This window comes from Caretta caretta, chromosome 4 (genome assembly GCF_965140235.1).
Source record: "Caretta caretta isolate rCarCar2 chromosome 4, rCarCar1.hap1, whole genome shotgun sequence".
Taxonomy (NCBI): domain Eukaryota; kingdom Metazoa; phylum Chordata; order Testudines; family Cheloniidae; genus Caretta; species Caretta caretta.
The window spans coordinates 30,269,280-30,294,350 of NC_134209.1; the positions used below are offsets into that span (position 1 = coordinate 30,269,280).

The 25,071-nt window shown below is 41.5% G+C and overlaps 1 protein-coding gene across 8 annotated transcripts in view; it reads right to left on the minus strand.

Moving 5' to 3' along the window:
* The window catches only part of KLHL8 (kelch like family member 8), a 57,950-nt gene extending 40,116 nt beyond the window's left edge, over positions 1-17,834 (minus strand). For 5 of the 8 annotated variants that reach the window (XR_012668031.1, XR_012668030.1, XR_012668028.1 and 2 more), the window contains exons 1-2: positions 17,665-17,834; positions 3,562-3,891 (exon numbers count right to left, since the gene is read on the minus strand). Coding sequence is in view for 4 of the 8 variants with exons in the window: in XM_048848180.2 (XP_048704137.1) it covers positions 3,562-3,810 (249 nt within the window). In the remaining 4 variants the exon portion in view is untranslated. Of the gene's footprint in view, positions 1-3,561; positions 3,892-17,634 lie in introns of all 8 variants that reach the window. The other 3 variants (XM_048848181.2, XM_048848179.2, XM_075127503.1) reach the window with 3 other exon arrangements.
* Positions 17,835-25,071: the final 7,237 nt, after the last annotated feature.

A 25,071-nucleotide genomic window follows, 5' to 3' on the forward strand; every position in this document is an offset into this window, starting at 1 on the left:
TTTTGGCCTTCACAATATCCCCTGGCAAAAAGTTCAACAGGTAGACTGTACGTTGTGTGAAGCAGTCCTTCCTTATGTTTATTTTAAACTTGCTGCTTATTAATTTCATCAAGTAATCTCTAGTTTTGCATTATTTGAAGGGGCAAATAATATTTCCCTATTTACTTTCTCCATACCATTCATGGTTTTATAGACGTCTATTATATCCTCCCTTAGTCATCTCTCTTCTAAACTGAACAACTGCAGTCTTTTTAATCTCTCCTCATGTGGAAGCTGTTCCATATCCGTATCATTTTTGTGACCTTCTCTGAAAAAACCTTGACAAGTGATTAAAAAAATCCTCTAACGGTAAGTACATATAACGGAGACAGACAGTGAGTTACATTTTTTTAAACATATTAAATAGAAAGTTGATTGACACAATGTTAAATAAATGCAGTAAACACAGCATCCGACTGTTTTACTCTTTTAGACAACAGAGGAGTGACAGCATAGGTATTTTTTTACCCCGGACAGTTGGGCTACTTGGTGCTGAACTGATTTCAAACCATGGATAAGGATACCTCCTGGGATTTTGAATTAGGGCTGGTCTACATCAGGAACTTACATCGGCATAGCTATGTCTTCAGGGGTGTGAAAAATCAACCCCTTGAGAGTATGTCTCCACTGCAATTAGACACTCATGGCTGGCCAGTGCCCACAGGGCTGTTTAACTGTGCGGTAGATGTTCTAGCTCCAGCTGCAGCCTAAACTCTGGGCTCCTCCCACTTTGCAGGGTCCTAGAGCCTGGACATCTACACTGCACTTAAACAGCCCCACACCCTGAGCCCTGGGAGCGCAAGTCAGCTGGCACAGGCCAGCCACGGGTGTCTAACTACAGTGTAGACATACCCGGAGATACACAGCTATGTCAAACTAACCCCCACTTTAGACAGTGCTAAGTCAATGGTGCCAAGTCCATCAACCTAGCTATTACCTACTGGGGTGATGGATTAACTACAACAATGGGGGGATCCCTCCCCTCGCTGTAATGAGTGTCTAGCTGTTTCCAGAAGTGACCATTTATGATGTCAAGAAATTGCTCCTCTGAACTATGGCCCAGTGTGATATTTGATCAGCTGGTATAGTATTTCATTAGTTGAAATAACGCATTGTTACTGTTTTAGCAGATTTGACATTTGATTTCGCTCAGTATTATGCACTGACTTGAACAGAGGATTCAGGATTTACATATTTACAGATTCTACTGAATGGCCACATCAATTGAAATTGTTTATTTTGTTAGAATCTATAGTACTAAACATAAAAGCCTCTATTTCCTTATTTCTTTGACTTAGTCTGTCACTCCTGGGTTATACATTTATGATCAGTGCAAGAACCATGCACCAGTGAGTCACAGCACAACACAAACTTCAAAAACATCGTAAGTGGTCCTCTGCCCAATGTTGTCCCAGGCCTTCTGCTAAAGAGAAATCGAAGGACATTTTCCTTAAAGGAAAAAGTCTACCTCTGTTCTTGAAACATCTCATTATGGAAGAAACATATGTGGAACTGTAAGATTAAAGTGAGATAATTCTCTCAGAGTATATGTCATTAAAGGGCCATTGACAACTTAAATTTGGAGGAAAAAAGGCTTTTTTCTTCCCTCCAGCTCGTCTTTTGGGCAGGCCTGAAAACAACATTAAATATAATGGCCCAGCCTTTCTTTCCCCTCCATCTCTGCGCACACATCTGCCTAGTGGTGGGTAACTGCAGCTGCAGGTCTTAATTGTAACACCGTCTTACAGGGCCTGAAAAAGCCAGGCCCCTTCACCATTCAGAGGGAAACAGATTATACAGGAAGTGCTACCAAATGCATAAAATAAACAAATTTAAGAGTTTTTTCTTTAATCCTTGGTCAGTTAGTGACCTTAATAGCTACAAAATTGTAACCTTAATAGCTACAAAATTTTCTGACAGAAATGATATTTTTAAGGAGTTTATCTTGGGGCAAAAAAAGCTTCCAAATTCAGTATTTCAGATTTCAATTACTTGTAGTATGATTGTTTTAAATACCTGTTCTAGCAAAGTTGGCTAATTATTTGCATTTCAACAGGCTTAGTCCTTCTTGAATCTGCAGTGAAGCTAGATGGCTCAATTTGTGATATCAAAATCATTTTCATAACAGACCGATATTCAACGTGATTATGACTTCACTGCAGATCAGTTAAAGTGAGCTAGCTTGTGATAAAAAAGAAACTCCTACTTAAATGATACAGGCTAATTGTTTGGATTTTTTTTAATTGACTCAATCCACTGCAATAAAATATAATTCAAATCACATTTTTGTAGATGTGTAAGCTATCAAAAAAATTGGATAACAAACATATAATGAGGTAAGCATAAGACATTTAAAATAACATTTACAGTATGCAGATTAAGGGGGGTGGGGAAGAGAGAAGGAGAAAGGGGGAAAGGAGGGAGAGACATGAGGATGGGTAACTGGAAACGAACAATGAGATTATTCCAGAAGGAGCTGTTCAGATAGCAGAATAAAAAATGGGGAGAGAGTTAGGGTTGGTATGTATCTGCCAATATCCTGCCTTCCAACAATGACTTGTTCATATGGCAGCATCCTCAGGATAGGAGAATGTCTTAGATTGTAAACTCTTTGGAGAGCTCAACACAAGTACTGTCAAGAATTGTGTCTCTTTGTTCTGCTGCTGTGCTTAGCTTTCCTACCAGTAGTGGCAATAGACAATGAATATATTAAGAAGAGGACTGCCTCAGATCCCTTTTCCCCCCAAAATGGAGTGTGGGAGTAGAACAGAGTAGCAGAAATGTCTTTCCTCTGCATCTCTTCATAGTAGGCTCTGGATGGGGATGAATTATACCTTCTCTTTTCCATCAGTTAAGTGGATAGGAGGAGAGAGTTTCAAAATCTATCAGATAGCCATTAGGCAGAGGCTTATGGAAAATGTGGAGTCCCCAAATAGGATCCAGGAACACCATTCTGATAGAAAACTGAGCACCTGAGGGTGGCATAGGGGATGAGCTTCTCACTAGGGCATTGCCTCTTATCTGGGGAGTGGAACTACCCCACCATCTCTTTTAATCTTCCATGCTTAATATTTATCTAAAGCACTTAATGCTGTTTTGGTGCTATATAAAAAGGGGTCCTTATCACAAAACTTACACTATAGATAATGTACAGATGAAGAATAAGGGATGCAATGCAACAACAGCTAGTGAATAAATAATGTTGCTTAACACCCGCATAGTAAATTCCCACTTCTCCCCCCAGTCATTTGTTTTGTTTTGTTCTTTAGCAGAGAATTAGGAATATTAGGATTCTTGGAAAAAGATTTTTTTTAATTTTCAGCACCTCAGCCTGAACTTCCTGAGCTGCCAGTAGTGTTCACAGAATCACAAGCAGCCTTTAACAATACCCCAAAATCAGGGGATTGTAAAAATTTGCAAGAGATGATTAAAACTGCAGCACATTTTAAAGCATGCTTCACAAACTATTAACATAACAGATGTGGGTAATGGGAAAAGAGAGTGAATCGTTTTATCCGTCACCTTCAATGTAACATCACAGAGTTCCCCAGCTTCATAGAAGTGAAGAAGAGAGCTATGAAAATCCTTCCAAGCTTCATTTGCTTCAAATACGAAGATTTCTTCGCCATCACTGTTCAGAGATCTATCCTGCTGCTGCTTTTGCTGCTGCTGCCTTTTCCCTTTTATTTGATAGTGTTTTGCTGATTCTGGGGTCATAGATTCTGAAGCCATTGGATGTTTTCTTCTTTCACAGCATGAATATTCAAACATTTCCCATAAAAAAAACAAGAAAAATCCAGCTCCATCAGAACTCAGGCCAAACGTCCAAAGTCAAGTAGAATCGCCATCTTCCTATTTGCAATGATAAAACAAAAACAGATTAGACATTTTCTTTTGATAGTCTTCTCCAAATGTACATCATGTCTAATACCCAATGTGCACTTTCAGAGTTCTTACCAGTAATTCTGTTCCTTTCAAGATACCATCACACAGGAAGCACCAGACCCACAAGTCAGAATCCTGTGCAGATAGTATCTTTAAAAAATGTAGGATTTCTTCTCTAGGGAAAATTGATTTGACTTTATTTAAACCTAGTAAGATATTTCAATCTGAAAATGTGTTTTGTATGTTTAGTCAAAATTAAGTGTAATGAAAATATCAAAGACATTCTGTATTTAACAATTTTTCATAAATAAAAAGAATTGTAATTTGAAAGTATTTTAGAAATTTGTTTGTACCTAGAAGCTGTGAAGTGGAAAATAAAAGGAAAGAAGCAATTTTTAATGCTCTTATCTAGCAACCTCAGCGTACCAAATTATTTTTCTTGATCTTTGAGGCATTAAAATGAAAATGCTGTACAAAACTTTGTTCCTGCTTCATCAAGAATGACTGCCTTTTCATTCAGACCTACACTGAAACCTTCTAAGTAGAGAGGGTGCCCAATATTGTTTATGTAGTTCTCTACAACTAAAGAAATTTTAGATGTGATGTCAATACATCTCATCCAGGATCATGAAAAAATGTTTGTTTAGAGTAGGGGGAAGGAGTGTGTTTTGAACTTCTGTGTCATTCTCAAGTATGTACATGAGGATAATAATTGACTTTTTAAAAAAATATATAACAGCAATATTAGGCGCCAACTTCAATTTGTGAATGAAAACTCAGTTAAGGGAAATGATGAGGGCTAAAATTTTCGGAAGCATCTACTTGACTTAGGTTCCTAAGTTCCATTTACGGAAGGGACGTGGGGCTGGGCTCCCAAGTCATTTAAATGTTTTGAAAATTCTGTCCAAAAATCAAAGTTCTTGTCATGTCTGCTATGAAACATTAAAGCCTGGTCTACACTAGGAAATTAGGTTGGTATAACTACATTGCTCAGGGGCGTGAAAAATCCACCATGTTAAACCGACCTAAACCCCAGTGTAGACTGCACTAGGTTGACAGGAGAATTTTCCCATCAGCCGCCTCTCAGGGAAGTTGATTATCTGTGCCAATGGGAGAACCACTCCCAATGGGGTAGCGTCTTCACTGAAGCCCTACAGCGGCACTGCTGCAGCACTTGTGTGTAAATAAGCCCCTTAAGATTTTAGCTCAAGTTAATATACCTTTCCCCCCCACAGGCTTACAGGGCTGCAGAGAAAGGGGAGAAGAAAGGTATCTGTCACAGCTTTCTTTAAAAAAAGGAGAAGGGATATTATCGTTGGAGTGAAGTCCCTCATTACCAGCTGCCGCTGTACCTCAGAGCTAACTTAGAAAACACATTAATAGGCTCTAGCAAGATGATCCAGGTTTATACATAAATGCTGTTCCCTTTGAAGTTGGGGCTTGTCTGGGCTTGCTGGGGGGGGTGGAATTTAATCCAGTTTTTTGCTGCATGTCAGGTAATGCACAGTATGCAGCACAGTAACAACATGCACACAGGATATTTAGGATATCAGTAATTTTTCTCTTCTACTTATAGCATTCTGAAAGATCAAGAATTTAGATGTACAGAGTGTAATATTTGTGAAGAAATGACTTAATGGAATGGGAACTTCCTTAGAGCATTTTGCAGTGGTTTGCCCTTTTTTACTGCAGAGTTGCTTAAGCATCCAAATATTGTATAGGAACTGCACGCTCCTGTGTATAACAGTATTGATGCCTTCCTTTGAGTTTTCTTTTTATAAAATTTGTGGGAGTACACAGAATTTATTAAACAATGTGACAGTTGAATTGTTAATGTTAGGCTACTACTGTCTACAATCACTGGGAATCAAAGATCCTCAAAATTAAAACAAATAAGGAAGTAGTATTTTTAAGTAACGGTTAAAAAGGGAGTAACCATACAGGAAGACAAATATAAAATTGTTTCTGTAGCCATTAGTAATAAGGCTATCCAGTGTGTATTTCAGTGGTACTGAAAGCACTTTTCACTTCTATGCTGAATCTTGCTATTACAATGCTCCTCTCTGATAGCTACGTTTACTCTCTTAATTCTTGGAGCAATTTAAAACTTGATGGAATACGGGAAACAAGTTGGCAAACATCCCTAATTTCTAGTGTATACAGTACAAATATCCAACAAATAGGAAAGGGCACAACATGCTTTATACCAGGAATAACAAGAAAACTTTCAATATGTTAATATCTTAATTTCTAAATATGAGGACAAAATGGCTGGAACATGGAATCATAATCTTGCCACTAGTGGAAGCAATCTGAGCCACAGATCTATAGAGACAGAAAAATTAATAGGACAGTAAACTTGTCAATCTGACTGAAATTTTTACCTACTTTTTTCCCTCCAATTACAGTAATTTTAAATATATACCAGTAAGTAAAATATTCTACTTTGTGCATTTGAAACAATTGTATCTAGTCAGTTTAAAAAACTAAATAAATCAGAATAAAATAAATTACACCTATAGGTACCCACCCAGTGCTCTAGGCACCTTCCCAATTTCCACTGCATAGGTAGTTTCCCATGTTTGTGTGGGTCTGGCACAGCAACAGGGAAGCTATGAGAGGGATAAATCTGTAAAGCCATATATGGCAGGGCAACTTGGGTATCTAAAATAACTGAAGCTTTTTAACAATTGACTAGATTTAATCTAGCTGGTATTCTTTTGAGACAGACAAGAATAAAGGTTATTTTCAACTGAAATGTGAAAGGAGATTGGCACGAGCTACAGTCTGATATATCCTTGTTTAGAACAGAGGAGAAGACTCTTCCACCAACATTGGCAAGACTACAAGTAGGCAGTACTATACTTCCACTAGGTGGAAAATAGATAACGTTCAGGAGGTCAGCTGGCGTCAGCCAATGGAACAACATGAAAGCATTAAAAAAGTGTAGAATGAATTTGAAATGGATTGTAAGTTGACTGGTGAGGAAGTAAAGTTGCTTCATGATAGGGCAATACGTGGTTATGTTTTGAACCATGGAAGGCTTCAGGCAGCAGCATTCTACATATGCTGGAATTTTGAGCGTTTGGACTTAGGGAGGTTATTTGAAAGGATACACTGCAATAACCAAAAGGACCAAAACATGGATGAGAATTCAGCATAGATTAAACTGAGGCAATAGCACCTAGGCATACATAGACAATATTGCAGAAGTGGTGACAGGCAGATCTGTAGACACAAGTAGTAGGAGAGTGTTCATGGTTTAAGATGATACCAAGAAGGTTAGAGAGTTGTTACGGGAAACAGTATTTAGTTCACCCAGACATGTATGTAATGTTAGTGTTATTTTGATGTAATACAAATAGATTCTAACAGGATTCTTCTAGCAATACTCAAATTAATTCTATAGCAATAAAGTTTAGATATATTGATAAACTGTGTCTACAAAACACTTTATCGTGACATAAAAATAGATGTACTATGTTAAATTAAGTCATCTCATTGCTTGAACAAAGTAGGTTTTGGCCCTGCTACTAATGAGAACTGTTTTGGGGAGGAAAACAAAAAAAGTTAAGTCAGTGACTTAGTCAAGTCTTTCCTATTGATGCAAATCTGTGATTTACATCTTCTTGTTTTAAATCATTCCACCCTGCCTGAAGCACCATTTATAACCCTTATTTCATCTAAGCTAGTATTGGTACATACTATTTACATAAACAGCTACTCTTACAACCTAAGATGACTATTTACAAAACTACCTACTCACATTTCAGAATGTCTGACTTGCTCTAAGTTAACTGTGACATCACAGATACTATGTGATTCCCCTATGGTTAACCTAATAGATGGAGAACCAATAAGTTAAAATGGTACAATTTTGCTAAGTTTTTTTTAATATATTAAATCTTTTGAACAATTAGAGGCAGTTGGCATGGTCAGTTAATGTTTGGAACTACAATGTTCACCAAAAGGAAAGGAGTACTTGTGGCACCTTAGAGACTAACCAATTTATTTGAGCATGAGCTTTCGTGAGCCACAGCTGTGGCTCACGAAAGCTCATGCTCAAATAAATTGGTTAGTCTCTAAGGTGCCACAAGTACTCCTTTTCTTTTTGCGAATACAGACTAACACGGCTGTTCCTCTGAAAAATGTTCACCAAGCTTCTTTTTGGTATTCCAGCTACATCGTACATGTCAACTTAAACAGAAGTAGCTAAGCCTAAAGAGGGAAGAACTTGGCTATGTCAGCCTTTTTTGTCATCTGCCTGGCTCCAACTCAAAAATCCAGGCTGGACTCATGCTCCAGGGTTTTCCAAAATCTTTTCAAAAGCTGAAACAAATTTTGTCCATGACAGCCTAAGGGACAACTATCCACCCTACATGCAGCGTTATTCCACTAGGAACTTCCTCTCTTTTCAGTCTCCATCTGAAACAATAACGTCCATTTTTGGAACTACAAGGATTAGCTCTGTCTTGTCCACAAGCAAGGCTGAAACCCATGCACCAATAAAGCCCACATTACAGCACCGAATTCTGCAGCAAGTAAAATTCTGCAGCTGTTTCAGGTAAACTGAAGTTGAGGTTCTTATGGAAAATTATGGATTATGGAAAATTATGGAAGTTTTTACTGAATTAAATAAACTGAATAGTATTAAATATATACTGATAGAATTTGCATTAAAAAAAATCAGCGTGTTATGATACACCCCAAATTATGATTGCCTACATAGCACAGATAGTCTTTGTGACGGGGAATATCAGAAACTCTGAGGCCCCCTGCTGGAGGCCTTGTGGCCCTGCCACACCCTGCCCCACAAAAGGGCAGTGAAGAGGGTACTCCAAGCTGCCTAGAGTGGCTGTGTGGGACACAGCCAATCAGGGCCCAGCAGGTCAGTATAAGAAGAGCTGCAGGGCTTAAGTTCCAGTTCCTTGCTAGAGCTGGAGGAGCATGGATGGTGTGTGGCTGGCTGAGAGAGCTGCAGGACCTCAGATGAGGTAGTACTGCCAGAAACTGGGGAGAGTGAGGAGGAGCCCTGAGCTGGTTGTGGGGACTCCATCAGGACAAGGCTCTGAGGTAAGTGTGAAGACAGCCCTGGACCATGGGGAAGTAGCCCAGGGAATTAGAGCAGCAGTGCGACTTAGATAAAGGGACACAGCAGAAAGCTATTATCTACGGGGTCCCCGCACTGGGACCCAGAGTAGTGAGCGGGCCGGGGTCCCCCCAACCCCCACTCCCATCAGCCTCTGGGGGAAGTGGCCTGGACATTGAGGCACCTCAGAGGGAGGCACTAAACTACAGCAACCTAGCTGGAGAGCTCTGGCCAGAAAGGCCCTAAGAGGGCAAAGACTTTGTCACCAGGGAGGGAACCCTGGGAACTCTATCCCACAGCAAGGACAACTTGTGGGAGATGTTACGGAGAGAGACCCCTGTTGGACCTATACCCTGGAAGGGGTTTTGCTTTGCTTTCATCACATAGATGGACTGCATGTGACTCAGCCAGAGGGCTCAGTCACCAAAGACACACCACAGGGAGAGTGAGTGAGTACAGGCACATGCACTTAGCCAAGGGGAGCGCTCGCGAGAGGTGAGTGCGCCCGTTACAGTCTTACTGCGTTTTAGTTGTCACAGGAAAGCTGAAAAATTTGGAATCTTGGTAGGGAGCACCTGACAGTTCTGGCACTTCTGAAGTGGCTGAGGCTTTTGCAAATAAGTGATGTGTCCTATAATTTCTCCTCTTTGTGGTGCAGTAGAAGTTGTAATATAGGGAGTTATCAGTTGGTACTCTTGAAAATGGTCTTGCTAGTTCTGTTTCTGAATGTATTTAGTTCTTGAAAAAAAATGCTTACTGTCAGTTCAGAAGCATTTCAGTTTGGACGCAGAGTATCAATGAACACAAGACTGCTGTTGAAAAAGTAAATAAGGAAGTGTTATTTACTCCTTTTCATAACACAAGAACTAGGGGTCACCAAATGAAATTAATAGGTAGCAGGTTTAAAATAAACAAAAGGAAGTATTTCTTCACATTGCACAGTCAACCTGTGGAACTCTTTGCCAGAGGATGTTGTGAAGGCCGAGACTATAACAGGGTTCAAAAAAAGAACTAGATAACTTAATGGAGGATAGGTCAAGGGATTCTGTCAAGGCTTCACTGTGGATACCAGAAACTGATCTAATAGCATGAGTTAACTATAGAGTGACTTGTTTCCCTACAGCTTCTCCTTTTCCCTGAGTGAAATAATTCAGTCAAATGTAACAAAGTCAACTACCTTCTAGTTACAGAAGCCCTGGTTTTGTACCTGCTATGTAGAATTTCTTTAAAAAGAAAAAAATTATCTACTGGGGTAAATTACAAGCTAAAACCACAACACACACACTTTTCTTTATTAAGTTACCATTAAAAGAGATCTAGGTACTGTACACGTGTATGTGTCTTTTGCTAATTAGAGACTATCAAGTTTCTTCTGTTCTGAGAAAACACTGGCTTCAATTGTATTTTCTATTCTAAATGTCTGAGGGAATCTCCCACAAGCAGACAAAGTTTTGGAAGTTTCTAAAGGAGAAGAAACTTAAAGTGCAACTGTTATACTTAAAAAAAAAAGTGCCAATAGAGTGATGCTGGACCACTAAAACAATGAAATTAGCAAAACTAAACAAGAGGAAAAGAAATCTAAAGTGCTACATGTGCCGGGGAAAAAAGAATTATGATTTGGTGTGTTAGAAATATGTAGTTAGATTGTAATGCATAAGGCACAGAGGGACAGAATTAAGGTTCCAGGTGAAACCTTAACCTAGTATTTTCTGACTTTAAGGATTTGACTGCAAACTCTAAGTGTTCATTTTATAGATATTGGATACTGAATGGAATGGAATTGAATTTTAACAAAATTCTAGTCACAAAATATTTGGCATTGAAGACATAATGGGCTTGCCTGTTTTAATCAGTATAATTTTCTAAACTGCAAAATGATTCTATGCTTCTTAATTTTGAAGTTAGAAGTAGAATTATGGCTACAAATTAATTATATTATAATAAATTGTATATAGTCTTCGCAGACAAGATTCGTCTCTGGTGTATAGTGTCTCAGGCACAGATTAGATTTTTTTTAAAGTTATTCACGTTTATTAATATATTGGTTTCCACATTTCATTTACTAAGTGGGTCAGCTCAAGTGTTTAGGTTGGCAGATGGAATGTGCTGTGCCTTATACACTACATGCAAAATCTTCACATAAGAGGAGATGCAAAGTATTTTACAGATAAAGTCAAAACCAACTCAATCATCTTTAAAAGTGGTCAAGTCAACATAATACACACCAAGCATTCCAGTATGTGCACCACTTCGCTACAGCACAACTATTGAGGACCTGTCTGCTCATGAGACATTCAAAATCCTCACAGAAGAGAGAGCCATTTTAACAGTACAGAAATAGCAATGAACTTTCAGATCTCCGTCATTAAGTTTTCTAACCCTATCTCAATATATTCATAACATTAGACTGGGTGGAAAAATCAAATAAAAAACAAACTGACAAAGACAAGTAAAGAAAGTTACCCCATCCCCACCAATATACTTATCGAGAAGAAATTTTGTCTTATTTCCTTGTGACATCAGGCTTATAAATACATTCAGGATAATGGCCAGATCTCCTCAGGTGCACCACCTTGCCCCTCCTCCAAACTCACCTCTGTACAGTCTTAGAACAACTATCCTACATTTAGAATTGCACCAATTCAGAGAATGAAGATACCTCAAAGTCAGTATTCAGCAGGTACTGAACTAGCCATTCTAGTCAAACCACTTCACATTTAATTAAACAGGAACACTTAAGCTTTAAATTAATCAGCCTGACAAAAAATTATGCTCAGGAAAGGTAGGAACACACACCCGGGACAGTTTCGTAGTGTAAATATTAACAGCGCTAACTAATTATAAACAATTCAACTATTGTCCCTTGATCTAGCAAGAAAACTTAAAATAAAAGGAGACATGGCTTGGATTGTATGCTGAACCAAAGGATGGACAGAGACTGGTATTGGGTCTATGCTACAAAGTTAGGTCAACATAAGGCATAAGACCTAATTATGTCAGTGTACACACTACAGCCTTGCCTCTCTCCCCCTACCCTCCAGTTGTAAGTGCCCTACTACACTGACATACTCAACTTCCACAAGAGGCGTAGGGCTTATATCTGTGTACTTAGGGTGAAGTAGTGTCCCTGTAGACCCTGTGGGTTACAAACATGGACTGAAAGAAACTGAGTACATAGGCTGTTGTTCTTGCTAATGTCAAGGTTCCAGCATGGAGACATGAAATTGACAAGAAAACTGCTCACAGCTCCTGCTGTTGCTCTGGGGAGGGTGCAGAGGCTCCAGCTGGAGCCCAGCTGTCACTGGGGCTCCTGGTCCCCAGCTGGGCTGCTGCCTGGGCTCCCAGCTCCCTGCCAAGGCTGCACCGAGGTTCCCTGCCGGGGGGCAGCTCCCTGGGCTCCAGGAGGGGAATTGCGCAGAGCTGAGAGCATGGGCTCTCAACCTTTTTATACTGCCCCTCTTAAGTTGGTGGAAGCACTCCTGGTGAGGACACGCACCAATGACAGAAGGAGGTCAGCATGGACATGAACTACTGCAGTAATTATTGTGGTGACTCTAAGTCAACATAACACAGGTCGATTTTAGTTTGTACTGTAGATATGCCCTGAGAAAATTAAGGAAGAGGAGGGGAATGCAGCTCTCTAGTCCAGACTGCAACCAAGAAGCAGCCTTGGCATCGGCTGCAGAAGCAGCTGTTCACTATTCATCCTCTGATTACAGCTAGGTCAGGAAGCAGAAGTATACCTTATACAAAAATAAGTTAATGTAAACCTCAAAACTCTTCTTTACTAAATCAGATTAACAGTTAACTGATTTACACAAGCCCCACGCAAAACTGCTTAGGATTACCATGCTAATTGGGAGTGTGAAGGGGGACAGAGCAAGTGACAGTATTTATACGTAAAGAAAACATGAAATGTATATTTTAATTATTTTTTGCTTGATACTGGGCTTGAAATAAGTGAATTAATCCTGAGAAAAGAAGTGTCATTCTACCAGCCCCAGAAGCATTAGATTTTGTGGCTGGATTTATACAAAGAAACCCATACAGTTAAACAAAAAAATAATTCAGCGTCTCACTGAATTAATCAACTAAATCTTTTAACAATAAATATACAGAAGAGAAGCACTTTACTTTCTTGCACAATACAGATTAAGACTCCTCAACATGAAAACAAGCTAGGATTCAATCAATACAAAGGAAGCTGTGTTTATAACAATTCGTGAAATACTGTTTTGTGCCTTATGGTTAATGAGACAATGTAAAAGAAAAAGGTCTCCATATATTTGGCACAACCCAAGGACATTTAATCTCTTTATACAATGAAACCCAGATGACTGCTGCAGACAAACACCTTCTCTCAGGCCACTGCCCACACAAATATCTTGGTTCTTGGACAACTGCTGGCAGAAAAAGCAAGAACGGAAGAAAGAAAAACTGGACATCTGTGGTGAAAAGCATGATCAGACAGACTTGTTTTTCCACAAGGAATTTTTACAATCCTATGCCACAACTGTGAAGGCACAAAAAGGAACCTGCTTCTTTAGCCTGGCCTAGGAGCTACAAAGACATACCTGCAAAACTCTTTCAGCCATAAAACCTCTTCATAAACACAGACAACTTCCACCCAACCTCAGAATCTTTCTTGCTGTGAGGAATTACTTCTATCCTCTATTTGCTAGGGCTTTGGAGAAGAACTGAGGGTATGATTGTGATAGAGTATTTCATTAGCTAAGAAGTCGGTAAGAATCCACAGTGCACCGGTATTCACCTAAGCTTCTGGGTAGCTAATTCTGTTTGGATTTTTATTATACATAATCGGAGCCCCTACAGCTGTGGACATGTCTTTCATATCTATAGATTGAAATAAATAATGTACTTCAAAGATCACAAATATTGAGGACAGTCTCATGGACACCAGGAAAGTCAAACTGAGCACAGATTCAGAAAATCCCACCTTCCAAAAATCCAAGCCATTCACAAAATAGCAATCCAAGGACAAACAGCAATTGGGGCTGCTGCCAGCATCTGCTTTCCTGTCTGGTAAAGGTTCAGATAATCTAAGGTCCCTACAAAAGGGGGAGGAGAGCTGACAATGCCTTCTTTCAGGGAATCCTGCCTCCCACCCTATAGCTAGGGCCCTACCAGATTCATGGTCCATTTTGGTCAATTTCATGGTCATAGGATTTTTAAAATCTTAAATTTCATGATTTCAGCTATTTAAATCTGAAACTTCAGTGTTTTAATTACAGGTTTCAGAGTAACAGCCGTGTTAGTCTGTATTCGCAAAAAGAAAAGGAGTACTTGTGGCACCTTAGAGACTAACCAATTTATTTGAACATAAGCTTTCGTAAGCTGTAGCTCACTTCATCGGATGCATACTGTGTTGTAATTGCAGGGATCCTGATCTAATAAGGAGTTGGGAGGCGGGGTGGAGTTCGTAAGGTTATTGTAGGGGTATTTGGCTAAGCAACAGAGGCAGCCATAAGCTGGGAAGTGAACGGTCACATCCTCACATTCCAAACTAGTCACATTGATATAAGGTGCTATTGGGCTGTTAGGAATACAATCCTGTCCTGACAGTGCCTGTCACCTCCAGAGAAAGGGAAGTGCCTGGAAAATATAAAAGGAAACTTGTTTGATAGCATCCTGTCTGGCAAGAACTCACTTATCAATAGCTGGGATGTGAAATCCTCACTTCTGTATTGTTTTGTCATTATAGTTCCCACTTTGCTATTGTTTGTCTGTATAATCTCTGTCTGGTTCTGTGATTGTTTCTGTCTGCTGTATAATTAATTTTGCTGGGTGTAAAGTAATTAAGGTGGTGGGATATAATTGGTTACATAATCATGTTACAATATGTTAAGATTGGTTAGTTAAATTTCAGGAAAATGATTGGTTAAGGTATAGCTAAGCAGAACTCAAGTTTTACTATATAGTCTGCAGTCAATCAGGAAGTAGGAGGTTGGGCATGCAGGTGGGGGAAATGGAAACAGGGAATGGGGCTGGGGAAATTGGAATCATGTTTGGCTAAGGGCAGGAATGGGAACAGGGACACAGGTGTAAGGCTCTGTGGTGTCAGAGCTGGGAAGGAGGATACTAAGGAAGGAAACTGGAATCATGCTTGCTGGAAGTTCACCCCAATAAACATCGAATTGTTTGCACCTTTGGACTTTGGTTATTGTTGCTCTCTGTTCATGCGAGAAGGACCAGGGAAGTGAGTGGGTGAAGGAATAAGCCCCCTAACAGGAGGCGGGGGGGGGGGAGAGGGGTTCGTAAGGTTATTGTAGGGGGGGGTTGTGGTATTGCCACCCTTACTTCTGCAGTGCCTTGAGAGATGGGCGGCCGGAGAGTGGAGCCTGTTGGCCAGCCACCCTTACTTCTGCACTGCTGCTGGCGGGGTGCTGCCTTCAGAGCTGGACGCCTGGCCAACAGCCCCCACTCTCCGGCTGTCCAGCTCTGAAGGCAACACAGAAGTAAGGGTGGCAATACCATAACCCCCCCTACAGTAACTTTGTGACCCCACCCTGCAACTCCCTTTTGGGGCAGGACTCCCAATTTGAGAAACGCTGGTCTCCCACATAAAATCTCTATAGTATAGAGTAAAAGCACACAAAAGACCAGATTTCACAGTCCATGATATATTTTTCACGGCTGTGAATTTGGTAGGGCCCTACCTATGGCACACACAAACACATTCACAATAGCTGGACCATTATTAAAGAAACTGTCACTTGACAATGGTGAGCATCCAGTATTAAACTTCCCTTCACACACCAGCTAATTGAGAAAACAAAAACTGATTCACCAATGCCTCCTGGATCTCTCTGTCAAGGCATGGTGCAGAAGGAGCACTCTTTGCTCTATCCAACAACCTCTTCCAGTCCACTGTCAAGATAAGGCCATCCATTCTCATCCTCTTGGACCTCTCTACATTTGATATCAACAATCATCAAATTATCTTGCCTCTCAAAGAGGTTGCAGTGGTGAATGGAAATAATCTAAAACAACTTAAGTTCTTCCTTTCAGACTGAATCCACAGACTCATGTTTGAACCTTTTTGGATTCTGGAAGAAGATGAACAATCATGTTCTCTACCATATTCAAACACCTACATAAAGTCAATAAGGGAGGTAGTGAGATAACATAGAATGAAGTGTTCCATTCAACTCCAGACCTATTTCTTGCTGTGAAGAATTATTACAAATAACCATCTAATTAGTTGGGCTTTTGGGGGGAGCTGAGATTTTTGATGTGATGGGGTATTTTGTAGTGATTTGAATGACTGGCTGGATACATTAGTTTTGGAATGCAGGGATTCTGTTATGCTTCTGAGTGATTAGACCTGTTCTAAATCTTCAGTGAGCTAGAAAACTGCACACCATCCTGTTAGATTTAGACATGATGATCCATGCAATCATGACTAATGCTCAGTTACTACAATTCAGATCTAAGAATGCAACATACCTCCAAGAAAGCTTTTGCCAATACAGAATGCTAACTAATACAAATCACTATAGGTACGTCACCTCTATGCTGCATGCTCTGCACTGTCTCCACGTTAAATCCAGAATCCAATTAGAACTTTGTCTTCGTATTCCAAGACCATCATGCAATTGGCCCTAGCTACATGAGACTGTGTCTCTCTTCATAACCATGACCTGTCACAACTGCTATACTGTATTAAAAACCGTTGACCAGGACAGCAGTAGACAGTGTTCACAGGAACCAGACCGGGACTGTGGAATTCAATACTCAAACATATAAAAATGACTACTAACTTCAGCATGTAGAAAGAAAAGTTTGTACTATTTCTGATTTAGCTTTTCCTCGCTAAATTACACACATACTCATCTCCATATATACAATATACCCCCCACACCCACCAAGTAAAATGCTTCTACAACTTATTGTTTATTCCCACAATTGAGAGAGGAAAGGAGACCATTTTTTGTTTAATACTTGAGACCCTAATTGGATTGTAAACTCTTCAAGGCAGACTGTGTGTGCCTTTACCGTACTTAGAAAAATTGTACCCTGGATCTTGGTTGGGTGCTAGCAGGGGTAATACAGTATTTAGCCCTGTAACCAAGAGGCAGCAGCAATTTGAGGCCAGCAGTACAGCTCTAATTAGAGCATTCATAACATGTTACATTACTGCAGTATTTGCATTATCGCTAGATGCTTTCGAGGAAGAGGAAGTTTCATGTTTATGAAAAACGAGTTGACTAGTTAAATACTTTGCACATTCAAATTGAGTGACAAGTGAAAAACGTGACGTCTTGTAAAGTGCCCAATGTTGTTATGCATGAAAATAACGTGTGTACCCCCTTGCTGACAAAATGTGGGGGTCTGCCATGTCACAAAGGTGCTAGGTCACGGTACGCAAATGCATAACCTGCAGCCGCATAAGGAAATAATAATTTTACAAAGATGCAGCACCCCAGCCACCCATCTCCTGCCCTCCGCCTCGCTCCCCAGCCAGCCGGCCTCCCCGCCCCCCGGAGCTCTCCGCAGGTTCCTCCCTAACCTGCCCCGCCCCCTTTGTCCCCTCGGCAGACGACCCCCCAAAAAAAACCCCCGCCCCCGTATCCCTGCCGCTCGCGAGCCCAGGGGCGCACCTACGTGGGGCGTTTGCGCCCGGCCGTTACCTCTCGCGCGCTGCGCTGCGCTACCCGCCGCCGCTCTCTCAGCCCAGAGCCGGCCGCCACGGACGCACGCGCCCCACCACCCTAGCAGGAGGGGCGGGGAAGGGCAAGATTGTGCGCGCGCATCCCAGCTCCGGGACGTGCGGCGGGGTGCGGGAAGCTCTCTGGCGCATACAAAAGGACTGTGAGCGGGGTGGCTGCTACGCATGTGCAATTCCTCCCAGGCGCCAGGATGGTTGAGGGGGGGCCGCAAAACGCACGCGGCAGGGACTCCTGCACATGCGCCAACCCGCCGTCATGGCGGGGGCGGGGGCAAATTTCTTTTTGCGGGGCCCCTGGGAAACGTCGGGGTAGGGCTCCTCCTGACCGCTGACGGGGGGGCAGGGGTTTTCCATCTCTTCAAAGGTCCTCACGGGCCAGCTCTGCGAAGCACTGTTCTTCTGCATGCCCTCACCTGCACCGCCTTTCCCCCTTTGCGTCGGCGGGCCGCAGGACTCTCCCAGGAGCAGGATAAAAGCTGTTTCCTTCCTTGGCTCAGGAATTCACAGCACTCCTCCTAGAGACAGACTAGAAGACAAACAGCCTCTCTCCCTCTTCCGGGAGTTCGTAGCCTTTCTCCTGGGTCTGGGTTGCCATTCCGACCAGCGACAGGCCTCAACCAGTTTCTTTCCAGCTGGTCCCTATTTCACACTCAGCCCCTTTCCCTTGGAGAGGTCAGCACACAAATAGATTTCCTCCTCCTCCTCCTCCTCGCATCTCCCCATCCTGAAGGAGAAGGAAGGGGCAGTGTGTATATTGCCCTCCTTCTGAGGGCTTGTTCTGGTTGATTGAGAAAGAGGGAAGCCTTGCCCTATCCTACACCACAGGGTTCCTGGTCCTGAACCCTTAAAAAGACAGTGGGCTGAGTTTTACCCACCAACCACTAATTCCCAGGGGCTACTTCCTTTCTTCTTGCTCTGGCTTTGGCCATGTCCTCGGCTTTCATTTGTGCTCGTATTTCTGGCACAGGGTCACCTTGCCCCTTCTGGGCTTAAAGGGCCAGTATACCCCACTACAGGGTTACTGATTCCTGTGTTTATTTCTCTCTTTCTCTCTAGACATTTCCACCTTTCTCATCACTCAGGTATCTGAACACCTACTGGAACTGCAGTAGGAACCAACACAGGTCAGTGGCAATCATAAAGACCAGATGAAGACTGTAACGTATTCTACTGAATTTCTCAAAAAGAAAAGGAGTACTTGTGGCACCTTAGAGACTAACCAATTTATTTGAGCATAAGTTTTCTGTTGTGGCTATTTAGTTTAAGCCTCTGAAACAACAATGCTTTCGAAGAAAACTTTGTGGTGTCTTTCCAGGGTGCATGTGACAACTTCCTCCTGGATGTTCTTTAGTCTTTATGATGTCTGGTAATGGACTTCTCAGATTTCCTATTATGATATTGTAGTAGGATGGTGGATGTTTAGGACCCACTATGGCAGAGGTGGGCAAACTATGGCCCAAGGGCCACATCCGGCCTGGGGGACCGTCCTGCCTGGCCTCTGAGCTCCTGGCCAGGGAGGCTAGCCCCTGGCCCCTCCCCCACTGTTCCACCTCCCCCACAGCGATGACAGCACGCAGGCCGCACTCTGGGTGGCGGGGCTGCGCGCTCATGCAGGGCAGCATGTTTGGCTCCGGCTGGGTGGCGTGGCTCTGGACATGCTGCTCTGAGCGGCATGGTAAGGGGGCCTGGGCCAGGGGGTTGGATATGGGGCAGGGGGTAGTCAGGGGACAAGGAGCAGGGGGCGGTTGGATAGGGCAGAGGTTGGGGGGGGCAGGGGATGGGGGATAGGGGGCGGGGTCCTGGGGGGCCTGTCAGGGGGTGGGGGTGTGGATAGGGGTCGGGGCAGTCAGGGGACAGGGGGTGAGGGGGTTGGATGGGGGCGGGGGTCCCGGGAGGGGGCGGTCAGGAGACAAGGAGCAGGGGGGGTTGGATGGGTGGGAGGTTTTGAGGGGGGTGGGAAGTGGGAGGGGGTGGATAGGGAGCAGGGCCAGGCTGTTTGGGGGGCACAGCCTTCCCTACCTGGCCCTCCATACAGTTTCACACCCCGATGTGGCCCTGGGGCCAAAACGTTTGCTCACTTCTGCACTATGGGGACTGTGAACTCTTCTGTGGGGTCATTCTAATAGTTTTGATGGGTTACTATGAAGTTGGATCAGGCATGTTCAAATAGTTCCACTTTAGGAGTACAATAGGGGTTTGAGTATTTGTCTTTGGTGCAGAGGGAATTAGAGGATGGGACAGAAGCAGCCCTGCAGGGAGAAACCTTAGGGACAGCTAATATGGGGATGAAAGCTTAAGCTGATATGTTTGATTGTTGGATAAGTTAACAATAAAGGCAATAAGAAAAGGAGTACTTGTGGCACCTTAGAGACTAACCAATTTATTTGAGCATGAGCTTTCGTGAGCCACAGCTCACTTCATCAGTTTCCACGGTACACATCTGATGAAGTAAGCTGTGGCTCACGAAAGCTCATGCTCAAATAAATTGGTTAGTCTCTAAGGTGCCACAAGTACTCCTTTTCTTTTTGCGAATACAGACTAACACGGCTGTTCCTCTGAAACCTGTCAATAAAGGCAATGTGAACTATATCCAGTGTGCATATCCTCTGTTCAAAGTGTGATTGAAACACCTCTTTCTTATAGGTGTAGTTGATAATTAGATATTCATTTGATGCTATCATCTACATTGCAGACCTCATTATTAATATCGTTAAAATTATTTCATAATGCATGTAATGTTAATAATCCAGGCATGGGGTACTTAAGAAACTGCCTCTCCTTTGTCCCTCACAGCAGTTGTGAATGGCTGTTCTGTCTTTGCTCTGGGAACAAAGTTGGGGATGGGAATAGGGTATTATTCATTGCTCCAAGATGTCTGTGTCTGGAACAATCTGTCGAAAGTCTGTTCACCTGCCTCATTTTTTAGCCATCTTCAAGGAATCTAGATCGATGAATCCCAGAAAAACTTGAGAAAATATTACTCTAAATTAAAAATAAAATGTGTGACAAAATATTGTCCTTTGCCATCAAGGCAGCTTTACAACTGCAGCCACATGCAGTGCAAAATATTTGCATGTGAAAGGGATGAAGGAGGATATAAATTTTGGCTTCATTGCTGCTAAGGCCTGATTCAACTTCCATTAAAGTCCACAGGAATCTTTCCTACTGTTGTTGTTTTATTTATATTTATGTAAACTCTACATATATGTAAGTCATGTCTTCTGTCAAGAAACAGAAGACATGGTCTCTCCCCAAAACAGCTTATAACTGTCATAGACAAAATAGACATAGGACAACAGATCAGTTGCAGGTATGAATGGAGTCATTGCTGGTGAGGCCAATACAAGAAGAATTGAGGGAAGAAATGGATTTTAAAACAGGATTCGAAGGAGGAAAAAGAAAGTGCTTGCTGGACAAGAAACAAATGGGGCAGCACAAAAAAGGCATGAGGCAAGGAAAGATTTAGGGAACAGTAAGAAAAAAGGATTGACATGAACATAGGGGGCAAGAGAGAGAGAGGAAAGGAGACTAGAAATGTAGATGGGGCAAAAATTATGTAGGGTTTTAATGGTGAAAACCCCGAGCTCTGATTTTATGTAGGGGAAAAAACAGGAAGCCAGTGAGAGTCAGAAAGATGATATTACTAAAGCAGAGGAGAGGAAGGCCACATAAGCAGCCCCAATACAGGAAATTTGATTTATAGCTCACTCAAATAACTACATGACATCTCTGTTTGAATACGTAATCATTGAAATTAACACAGCTATGATGTGCCTCACTCCAAGTATATGCACACTTGCACATCAATATATATGAATTCCATACCTCAGTACATCATTCAAAACTTAATGGAAAATAGTGTACTGTGCATACCCTAAGTCATACCTGGGTACATTTTTATAGACCAGGTTTTTAAAACACTCAGCCTGGTTCTTTTGAAACCACATTTCATCTACATTAAAGGCACTAATCCTTAATGACGATTATGTCCATGATACATTTAATATCGGATAACCTTCTCAGTCTTCATACTGTATCTAACTATTGCAGGTGAATAGACTTGATTATACAGCAAAAGTCTTTTCCCTCCCTGGTTGCTATGATCCTATAAAAATATGGCACCAGGTTTTTGAAAGTTAAATATTTAAAAAAAAAAAAAATTAGTTTGTAACAAAGCATTAGCCTTACCTTTGGATTTCCTTGCTTTTCTTCATTTAATTCAGACTTTATATTTTATGTTACAGGATAGCACAGTAGAAGGACTGTTTTTGCCTCTCTTTTTCTCTTTTAGAGGTTATTTGGAAATCGTAAAGGACAGAAAATGATCATGCTACTTTATTGCAGTGGTTCTTATTGTGGTCTGGGGGATGGTCCAGATAATAAAATACTTTGAGAACCAAGCAGTAGAAGAATGAAATGTCAGGAGGCGAAGTGGTTGCCCCTCAGGTTTTTCCTTGTATGAAATAATCTGCTGAATTAAAAAGTTTGAGAATTTATGCTTTACAGGAAAAGCAGAAATGTGCACTTTACTCTGTTGCCATTAAACAATAGGCAAACAGATTATTTTTGCTCTCCCAGTTTTAAGATGACTATACAAAAGCATGTGTGTTGTATGCTGCTGCTGCTGCTGGAAACTGGGGGCTCTCACATAACATTGCTGACATCAGCTGCTCTGGCTGTAGTTTGCTTTGTCTTGCCAGACAGAGGAGAAAAACAGGAGATGGTAAGGACTGACAGTTCTACATGAAAGAGACTAATCCTTTACTCCAGTTCCAGTTTTTTTTATCAAGCACCATGTGAGGAAGGTTGTTGTAATTAGTCTATATTAGTTCAAAGATTGTCTTTCCACTAGGAACAGACCAGTCTCCTGATTCTTGTGCAAAAATATTGTTCAATTTCAGAGTAACAGCCGTGTTAGTCTGTATTTGCAAAAAGAAAAGGAGTACTTGTGGCACCTTAGAGACTAACCAATTTATTTGAGCATAAGCTTTCTAAGGTGCTACAAGTACTCCTTTTCTTTTTGTTCAATTTCTGTAACTTCATTGGCATGACAGCAGTGTCCAGATATACATGTTAAGTATCTGTGTAAAGGACAATTTCACAGTAGTAATACAGAAGTCCTGGCTTTACTGGCCATTTCTTATAGTGGTAGGCTGGCACATATTGTAGTATGTTTCCTTTCTCCCAAAGTTTTAAAGAGTTTTTTCTTCCTCACTCTAGTTGGAAGCGGAGACAGCCTTAGCAGTTTTGGGTGGGCTTGCAAAATATTTTTTTAGGTCTGTCCTATCCCATCCCAAATGTCACTGACTTCTGTCCACTGTGATCATACTAGTATTCACAGGTTTGGTTTTAGAATTTTGAAGAGGCTGTTGCTCATAGGTTCCTCCTTCTTCAGGGTTTGTTTGTCTGTCTGGATTTAGAGTGTGTCCAGACCTCTGAGCTGTAGTCAGACTCTATGCCTCTGGAGTGCCATGGCAAGGATTTGATAACTCTTGATTCAGACTTGACTTGCAAATCTGAATTGTTAGCTGAGATGGCATGTGAAGGGGAAGGAAGTTACAGACTGGCTCAAACAGAGCAAAAGTTCTCTGACATTTCTAAAGAGAAATCTACTTTGGTAACTACCCTGATACAAGTTCCTGGTTTTGGAATCATAATAATTACTTATTGCAAAATAGTAAACAATAATAAAATCCCATATTTACCAACAAGCCAAAAAAACCCTGGCTCAATATTTGTATGTTCTATTCCAGTTACATGCTGCAGACTTAAGACCCAGACTGTTAAGTTTGGTATTCAATAAGTCTTGGAGCTCAGGGGAAGTTCCAGAAAACTGGAAGAAAGCTAATGTTGTGCCAATTTTTAAAAAGGATAAATGGGATAACCTGGGTAATTATAGGCTTGTTAAGCTGACATTGATCCCGTGCAGGATAATGGAGCAGAACCCCACATGAATCATCATCATTGAATTGCAACAGCTTGGTTCTGTACTAGAGGTTGCAATTAGATGGTGGTGGTTTAATAGATTCCGATTTAAGTACCCTTTCCGCACAATGCCCTAATGAGACGGTGGTTAGTGCCAGCTGCTTGCCCTGTTCTAGAAGGAGCAGGCAGGAAGCAGTTGGCAGTCTACTATCTCAGATAATAAAGTAATGCCTTTGTGTTCTTAATTCTAGTTATTAGAGCATCGGTAATACTGCATGTTATGTATGTATGGCCTTGATCCAATTCCCAGGGTGAGCCTGGAACACAAGATTAAAGCTATGATTCCTAAATTTTTCCAGACAGCTATGGATTATTTCTTTTTCCACATTTCTGTCCTGTGAAGGTGAACTATTTCAAAATAAATGAGACATCAAAATAAATGAGATGTATTTTATTGGTAAGAGAAATAATTAGCTTATTATACTTTAAAATAGGATTTATCATCATTTATCTTTGTAATGTGCATCTTTAAAAACCTATTTGTATCAGTGATGAATGTTGCAAAGCTGTTTTTAATTGTGCCCAGGCTGGCTGGTGTGCTTTGAGACCATGTATAGCTAACTGAAATAGGAATAAGAAAAAACACTGATATTCACAATACTACACGGAAAGTAGGCACCAGAAATAATTCAAAACCAGACATCTGGATAAAAACTGAAGTAAACCAAACACTTTCCTTTGAATGACCTCATATGTTTTTTTGTAAGATAGACTTCATGTTCTTTTGGTTTTCACAGCATTCATGGCTGTCCTTACACTGTCACAGAAGGTGCAGTTACCCAAAGTGACCATAAAAAGGTAAGGAGTACTTGTGGCACCTTAGAGACTAACCAATGTATTTGAGCATGAGCTTTCGTGAGCTACAGCTCATGGCCCAACTTGATGATCACTTTAGATAAGCTATTACCAGCAGGAGAGTGGGGTGGGAGGAGGTATTGTTTTATGGTCTCTGTGTATATAATGTCTTCTGCAGTTTCCACAGTATGCATCCGATGAAGTGAGCTGTAGCTCACAAAAGCTCATGCTCAAATAAATTGGTTAGTCTCTAAGGTGCCACAAGTACTCCTTTTCTTTTTGCGAAGACAGACTAACACGGCTGTTACTCTGAAACCTATAAAAAGGTATAAATTCTCTGATGCCCTGTTAAGGATTTGATCCTTTGAGATACTGTGCAGCTCCTGGGAAAAGAAAAACTGAGTACCATCAACTCCAAAGCACCCAGAAGATCAGGTCTTTAAAGAGGAAGTGAACAGCTGCCAGCAGTATAGACCAGAGAGTTGAGGATGAGTCTACCGTTGACAAAGGTTCCCAGCAATAACGGCCAGTGTGATTAGAGGTAATGAGGATAATTATCAACTTGCACTGGGTGTGGAAGGAGGATGAA